General features: G+C 39.0%; 1 protein-coding gene across 1 annotated transcript in view; it reads right to left on the reverse strand.

Moving 5' to 3' along the window:
- Nucleotides 1–8,757, reverse strand: part of map1b (microtubule-associated protein 1B) — a 28,853-nt gene extending 20,096 nt beyond the window's left edge. The window contains exon 1 of the mRNA XM_061907976.1: nucleotides 8,359–8,757. Within this exon, the coding sequence (XP_061763960.1) occupies nucleotides 8,359–8,563 (205 nt within the window). The 5' untranslated portion in view covers nucleotides 8,564–8,757. The remainder of the gene's footprint in view (nucleotides 1–8,358) is intronic.
- Nucleotides 8,758–9,089: the final 332 nt, after the last annotated feature.

Here is a 9,089-nt window from a genome sequence, read left to right on the forward strand (position 1 = left end):
CTGATTAAAAGTTGATGAAAGAGTTTTAATTGTTATTGTATTTCACTGCTAGGACACAACAAGTCGAAATCTTCTTGCACATGAAATCTGCCCTTAGCAGCCCTGATTTATTAGACGTTTCTATTTCGTAAGACAGGTAAAAGAATACACGTGCATTAAGTTTTCAGTTCCTATAACGAAAAAAAATTCCAGGAAAGGACACAAACTTCAGATAAACTCCAGCAGACACTTTGAAAACCCAGTTGACACAAAGACCACAGAACTCCAGGATTACAAATCACCAGTAAATAAAATGATATAAAGCTCGCAGAAACCAGGCTTGTACATTACCAGGATTTGTCCAGTCCAGTCACCCAATTGTTGCTAGGCAGACTTTATTATTTGTGCCCCACAGGGAGGGAATCAACCCTTCAACCCGCACAACAATGCATTTAAGCGCATTCATTGAGTGACTAAACCCAGTATTTCTCATAGAACCATCATTTATATGTGGTGTAGTGGATTGTGTACCAAAAAATACCTGTAGATTTTACAGAAAAAAAAAAGAAACGGCAGCTCAGTTGCCAGAATTTTACCGTGTTTTTGTAAATACAAAAACCATATCGTTGTTATTTTTACGGTAAAATTCTGGCAACTGAAGTGCCAGTTTCTTTTACCTTAAAGTCCAAGCTAATTAATTTTTCTAACGTGCTTTACTGTAAATATATGTACATTCAATATGTAAATATTACATATATGTTATATTTTATATTGATATAACGGTACATTTTTATTCTACTTTATACCTGCATTATCCTTTCCATCCTTTGTAACTGAGTTGCTGTATGGAACAATTTCCTTTGTGGAGCAATAAAGTTTGTCTGATTCTAAATTGTTCAAATACAGGAGGTATTTTGACGGTAAGATTCCGACTGCCAGATTTTTACTGATTTTTTTGTTGCTCTACCAGCATCGTTTCTTAGTTGTTGGCTCGGCAGACGTCCAGCACTGAGCACTGAGCACTGAGCACTGAGCACTGAGCACTGAGCACTGAGCTGAGTCACAGTGCTAGCATCCTCCCCTCTGTCACACAATCAAGCCTCTGTCATTGTTGGACACACTTTTGTTTTTTTTTGTTGCCGTCCGTCTATGCCATAGAAACAATGGTCTGGTTTCTTCTTGCTAGCCACCAACACACAAACAAGAAGCGATCGGGGCGAGGCTCAGTGATGAAAACCTTTTATTTGTCTCATCAAGTGGGGACACACATCAAATCACTCAAACTAGTGAAGACATTGTTTTTCTTTTGTGTCGGCATACTAGTGGCATAATAGTGACATAATAGTGGCATAATAGTGACATAATAGTGGCATACTAGTCGCATAATAGTGACATAGTAGTAGCATACTAGTCGCATAATAGTGACATAGTAGTGGCATACTAGTGGCATAATAGTGACATTATAGTGGCATACTAGTCGCATAATAGTGACATAATAGTGGCATACTAGTCGCATAATAGTGACATAGTAGTAGCATACTAGTCGCATAATAGTGACATAATAGTGGCATACTAGTCGCATAATAGTAACATAGTAGTAGCATACTAGTCGCATAATAGTGACATAGTAGTGGCATACTAGTGGCATAATAGTGATATAATAGTGGCATACTAGTCGCATAATAGTGACATAATAGTAGCATACTAGTCGCATAATGGTGACATAGTAGTAGCATACTAGTCGCATAATAGTGACATAGTAGTGGCATACTAGTCGCATAATAGTGACATAGTAGCGGCATACTAGTAGCATAATAGTGACATGTTAGTGGCATACTAGTCGCATAATAGTGACATGTTAGTGGCATACTAGTCGCATAATAGTGCCGTACTAGTCGCATAATAGTGGCATACTAATCGCATAACAGTGACATAATAATGGCATACTAGTCGCATAATAGTGACACAATAATGGCATACTTGTCGCATAATAGTGACATAATAGTGGCATACTAGTGACATAATAGTGGCATAGTAGTTGCATAATAGTGACATAATAGTGGCATACTAGTCGCATAATAGTGACATAATAGTGGCATACTAGTGGCATAATAGTGACATAATAGTGGCATACTAGTCGCATAATAGTGACATAGTAGTAGCATACTAGTCGCATAATAGTGACATAGTAGTGGCATACTAGTGGCATAATAGTGACATAATAGTGGCATACTAGTCGCATAATAGTGACATAATAGTGGCATACTAGTCGCATAATAGTGACATAGTAGTAGCATACTAGTCGCATAATAGTGACATAGTAGTGGCATACTAGTGGCATAATAGTGATATAATAGTGGCATACTAGTCGCATAATAGTGACATAACAGTAGCATACTAGTCGCATAATAGTGACATAGTAGTAGCATACTAGTCGCATAATAGTGACATAGTAGTGGCATACTAGTGGCATAATAGTGATATAATAGTGGCATACTAGTCGCATAATAGTGACATAATAGTCGCATAATAGTGACATAATAGTAGCATACTAGTCGCATAATAGTGACATAGTGGTGGCATACTAGTGGCATACTAGTCGCATAATAGTGACATAATAGTAGCATACTAGTCGCATAATAGTGACATATTAGTGGCATACTAGTCACATAATAGTGACATGTTAGTGGCATACTAGTCGCATAATAGTGACATGTTAGTGGCATACTAGTCGCATAATAGTGCCGTACTAGTCGCATAATAGTGGCATACTAATTGCATAACAGTGACATAATAATGGCATACTAGTCGCATAATAGTGACACAATAATGGCACACTTGTCGCATAATAGTGACATAATAGTGGCATACTAGTGACATAATAGTGGCATAGTAGTTGCATAATAGTGACATAATAGTGGCATACTAGTGACATAATAGTGGCATAGTAGTTGCATAATAGTGACATAATAGTGGCATACTAGTCGCATAATAGTGACATAGTAGTAGCATACTAGTCGCATAATAGTGACAAAGTAGTGGCATACTAGTCGCATGCGACTGTGTTGGATCCATTATGGATTGAACTTTCACAGTATCATGTTAAACCCGCTCCACATCCATTGCTTTCCTCCTCTCAAAGGTTCTCATAGTCATCATTGTCACCGACGTCCCAATGGGTGTGAGTTTTCCTTGCCCTTATGTGGGCCTACCGAGGATGTCGTAGTGGTTTGTGTTGTGGTTTGTGCAGCCCTTTGAGACACTACTGATTTAGGGCTATATAAGTAAACATTGATTGATTGATTGATAATAGTGACAAGTTAGTGGCATACTAGTCGCATAATAGTGACATGTTAGTGGCATACTAGTCGCATAATAGTGCTGTACTAGTCGCATAATAGTGGCATACTAATCGCATAACAGTGACATGATAATGGCATACTAGTCGCATAATAGTGAAACTATAATGGCATACTTGTCGCATAATAGTGACATAATAGTGGTATACTAGTGACATAATAGTGGCATAGTAGTTGCATAATAGTGAGATAATAGTGGCATACTAGTCGCATATTAGTGACATAATAGTGAAATACTAGTTGCTTAATAGTGGCATACTAGTGGCATAATAGTGACATCATAGTGGCATAAAGTGGCATACTACTCGCATAATAGTGACACAATAGTCGCATAATAGTAGCATACTAGTCGCATAATAGTGGCATACTAGTCACATAATAGTGACATAATATTGGCATACTAGTCGCATAATAGTGACATAATAGTGGTATATTACTCGCATAATAGTGGCCTACCAGTCGCATAATAGTGACATGATAGTGGCATACTAGTCACAAAATAGTGACATAATAGTGGCATACTAGTTGTATAATAGTGACATAATAGTGGCATAATAGTGACATAATAGTGGCATACTAGTTGCATAATAGTGACATAATAGTGGCATAGTAGTTGCATAATAGTGACATAATAGTGGCATACTAGTCGCATAATAGTGACATAATAGTGGCATACTGGTCGCATAATAGTGACATAATAGTGGTATAATAGTCACATAGTAGTGGCATAGTAGTCGCATAATAGTGATATAATAGTGGCACACTAGTCGCATAATAGTGACAATAGTGGCATACTAGTCGCACAATAGTGACGTAATAGTGGCGTAGTAGTCGCATAATGGTGACATAATAGTCGCATGACAGTGACATAATAGTGGCATACTAGTCGCATAATAGAGACATAATAGTGGCATACTAGTTGCATAATAGTGACACTATAGTGGAATACTAGTGACATAATAGTGGCATACTAGTCGCATAATAGTGACATAACAGTGGCATTAGAGTCGTATAAAAGTGACATAATAGTGGCATACTAGTCGCACAATAGTGACATAATAGTGGCATACTAGTCACATAATAGTGACAATAGTGGCATACTAGTTGCACAACAGTGACATAATAATGGCTTACTAGTCACATAATAGAGACATAATAGTCGCATAATAGTGACATAATTGTGGCATACTAGTCGCACAATAGTGACATCCTGTTCTGTCTCCCTGTAATGTTTGTCTGCTCTTGAATGGGATAGTGCTGAAAATGTTAAGTTCCCCTCGGGGATTATTGAAGTATTTCTGTTTATTCTGATTCTAATAATAGTGGCATACGAGTCGCATAATAGTGACATAATAGTGGCAGAACTGCACGTAACACAACATATTTTCATTTACTAACCAAAATAATATTCATCATCTATAGCAGGGGTATCAAACTCAAATACAGAGTGGGCCAAAATTTTCAACGTAACAAAGCCGCGGGCCTAGGTTGAACAAATTAACCTTTTAATAGGGACCCAAACAAGTTTTGCATTAAATATTGAACAAGCAAGGCTTATATAACTTTAGTGACATGCAAAATCCAGTTTCAAATAATAATAATAATAATAATAAAAAAATATCGATGGCATATCAAATACAATTTAAATAAAAATGTAATGCCTTTTTTTTCTATTTGCAATCTTCTGAGGTAAATATAAATTTATTTCAACAGGCTAATAATAAATTTGAAAATAAAATAACAATAATGAATGAAACAAACATTCAAGCCTTGAAGTAGCAAGAGAAAATGCATGAATAAAACGTTAATTATTGGTCAGTTTGCTGGAATTTTCCCGGAAGAGTTAGTGCTGCAAGGGGTTTTGGGTATTGGTTCTTTTGTGTTACGGTGTGGATGTTCACCTGAAATGTGTTTGCCATTCTTGTTTGGTGTGGGTTCACAGTGTGGCGCATATTTGTAACAGTGCTAAAGTTGTTTGTACGGCCACCCGCAGTGTGACCTGTATGGCTTTTGACCAAGTATGCATGCATTCACTTATGTGTGTGTGTGTAAAAGCCACAAATATTATGTGACACGCTGTTAGTATGGAGGAAAAGCGGACGTGACGACAGGTTGTAGAGAACGCTAAAGGCAGTGCCTTAAATGCACGCCCCCAATATAGTTGCCCAGGTGGAAATCGGTAGAAATTCGGGAGAATGGTTGCCCCGGGAGATTTTTGGGAGGGGCACTGAACTTCGGGAGTCTATTGGGAAAATTAGGAGGGTTGGCAAGTATGAGTATTAGCGGTGAATGCGGTGTTACGGCGGCACGGACGCTGTATTACACCGGCGGGCCAGCTCTAATGCTAAATTGATATTGCCTCAAGGGCCAAAATAAATTACACAGCGGGCCAGAGTTAGACACCCATGATCTATAGTAGGGGTAGGGAACCTATGGCTCTAGAGCCAGATGTGGCTCTTTTGATGACTGCACCTGGCTCTCAGATAAATCTTAGCTGACATTGCTTAACACGATAAGTAATGAATAATTCTGCTGGTAATCACACTGTTAAAAATAACGTTCAAATTATAAAACATTCTCATGCATTTTAATCCAACCATTCATTTTCCATCGCACCTGTTCAAGAAGTTGCATTAATGGTAAGAAGTATTACATTTATTATTGGTTAGCTTTAGAATTACAATGTTATTAAAAAGAATAAGAAGTGAAGTATATAGCGCTTTTTCTCTAGTGCAGGGGTCGGGAACCTTCTTGGCTGAGAGAGCCATGAAAGCCAAGTATTTAAAAATGTATTTCCGAAAGAGCCATATAATATTTTTATAACACTGAACACAACTAAACGCGTGCATTTTTTAGTAAGACCAACATTTCTAGAGTATAATAGGTCTCTTATTCTTTGTAATAACATTGTTATTCTGAAGCTAACTGTGGTGGGGGCGTGGCCTGTGGGCCTGCAGCAAACTTGGGTGTTCCAGGACCGGCCTCAAAATCAGCAACAGGTGCGTAGCCAGGAGGAGAGACGGGGTGGAGGCTGGAGCCAGAGCGTGAGCGAGAGAGAAAAATACAATTGCTGGAAAGCAACTGAGAGACTTATTGAAAAATAAAACAATAATGTAACCCTGAAAAGAGCTCTCATGTCGGTGCTTGGTGGTCTGAAGAACCCCCAAGAGGGCAAGCCCCATACAAACCAATAATAAATAAATTACTACTTACCATTAACGCAACTTCTTGAACATAAAAAAAGCATGAGAATGTTATATATTTTGAACGTTATTTTTAACACTGTGATTACAAGAGGATTTATTCATTACTTATTGTGTTAAGGAATGTCAGCTCAGATTTATCCGAGAGCCAGATGCAGTCATCAAAAGAGCCACATCTCGCTCTAGAGCCATAGGTTCCCTACCCCTGCTCTAGTGACTCAAAGCGCTTTGCATAGCGAAACCTAATATCTAATTTTTACAATTAAACCAGTGTGGGTGGCACTGGGAGCGAGTGGGTAAAGTGTCTTGCCCAAGGACACAACGGCAGGGACTAGAATGGCGGAAGTGGGGATCGAACCTGCAACCCCCAAGTTACTGGAACTGAACTATACTGCCCCAACTCATTACACCCTAAAAATGTTGGTCTTACTTAAAAATGCACGCATTTAGTTGTATTCAGTGTTAAAAAATATTATATGGCTCTCACGGAAATACATTTTGTGTATTTCCCGACCCATGATCTATAGCAGGGGTCGGGAACCTTTTTGACTGAGAGCGCCATTAAAGCCAAATATTTTAAAAATGTATTTCCGTGATAGCCATATAATATTTTTAACACTGAATACAACTGTCAGGTTCAAACACTGATGTCATCTATTAAACAGACAAGAAGCAAGGAATTAAACAGAGACAGGATTCAATTTAGCTCAATGAGGAGAAACACTGATGACATCTATTAAACAGACAAGAAGCAAGGAATTAAACAGAGACAGGATTCAATTTAGCTCAATGAGGAGAAACAAGAGAATTCTACACCTCTTTTATTTGGACTTTCCCTGATTACAACAAATAAATGCGTGCGTGCACCTCTTATTCTTTTCAATAACATCGTTATTCTATTCTGAAGCTGACCAATAATAAATAAAATACTTTTGACTGTTAATGCAACTACTTGAACAGGTACGATAGAAACGGATGGATGGATTCAGATGCATGAGAACGTTTTATATTTTGAACGTTATTTTTAACACTGTGATTACCACTTATTGTGTGAAGTGAAGTGAATTATATTTATATAGCGCTTTTCTCTAGTGACTCAAAGCGCTTTACATTGTGAAACCCAATATCTAAGTTACATATTTAAACCAGTGTGGGTGGCATTGGGAGCAGGCGGGTAAAGTGTCTTGCCCAAGGACACAACGGCAGTGACTAGGATGGCAGAAGCGGGTATCGAACCTGCAACCCTCAAGTTGCTGGCACGGCCACTCTACCAACCGAGCTAAACCGCCCGGTTTAGCCCGCTCGGAAACTGATGACATAGTGCTGTATTTTACTTATTTATCTCTTTTTTACAACCAAAAATGCTCTGATTAGGGGGTACTTGAATTAAACAAAATGTTCACAGGGGGTACATCACTGAAAAAAGGTTTAGAACCACTGATCTATAGGGTGAAATTATTAATTTGTGCTGGCTTGGAATTATGGCCTGTGTGGCTTCCCGTAGGGACTGCAGTGCGGCCTGGGCCACGCCCACCGGCCCCCGGTGTGTGATGCTGATGAGAGTGCAGAATGATGGTGGTGCGGGCGGGGTAGGTGGTGGGCAGGGAGGGGTCACTTTATCGACTCGGATCGATATTTTAGTCGATGGAGCTGATGGCACAAAGGAAGGACGAGCGTGACAAGGCTTCGCGGGGAAAGCAGGAGGTCCCCACAGGGCGGGGCTCCAACACGACACGCAAAATGTGCGTGAAGTCCCCGGTGCCCCTCCCTTACACACAAATTCAAATAAAAATATATAAAATAATAAATAAGCTCACCTTTCTCTATGTCGGCGATGGCACACTTGAGGTGGTCCTCCGTGACGACCTCCCCCAGGACCACCAGCAGGTAGAACTTGGAGTGGACGAAGTGCTGCGAGGGGCTGGCGGGGATGAAGCCACTCTCCATGGTGGCTGGCGTGGATGAAGAAGAAGAAGAAGATGGTGGTGGTGCCGGTGGGGGACACTGCACCAGGGCGGACATCCTGGCTCTTCTTCTTCTGCAGAAGTGTCTCCTGCCTCGGATCGCTTCTTTCTTCTCCTGCGAGCAGCGAGACAGGAGAAGAAGACGCAGCCTTTTTTTTCTTTTTTTTTTTCTGCACACTCACCGCACAGCTGATGTCATTGGCGACGAATCAAACGCACCCCGGAAGTTGGTCAAGCGATCTGGTGACGTCATGCTTGCTTATTCATCCATCCACCGGCATCTATTGTTCATCATAGTTTTATTATAATACCTTCCATTTTAAAAATAATGTATGTATTACTATTAATATTATTATTTGACATTTTGTGGTGCAATGATACGGAATAAAAATATATTACATAAATATACAATTATTGTGTCAATATCTGAGATTGAAAAAAAAACATTATAATAATTATTACTATTATAGTATGAATTATGATTTGAATGAACAATTGTGAAGCAATATTACAAAATAAAATAAAAAATATATTACATAAATACAATAATATTGTGTCAAATGGCTGAGAAAAAAACTTACATT

The sequence above is a fragment of the Nerophis ophidion genome, linkage group LG08 (genome assembly GCF_033978795.1).
Source record: "Nerophis ophidion isolate RoL-2023_Sa linkage group LG08, RoL_Noph_v1.0, whole genome shotgun sequence".
Classification (NCBI taxonomy): domain Eukaryota; kingdom Metazoa; phylum Chordata; class Actinopteri; order Syngnathiformes; family Syngnathidae; genus Nerophis; species Nerophis ophidion.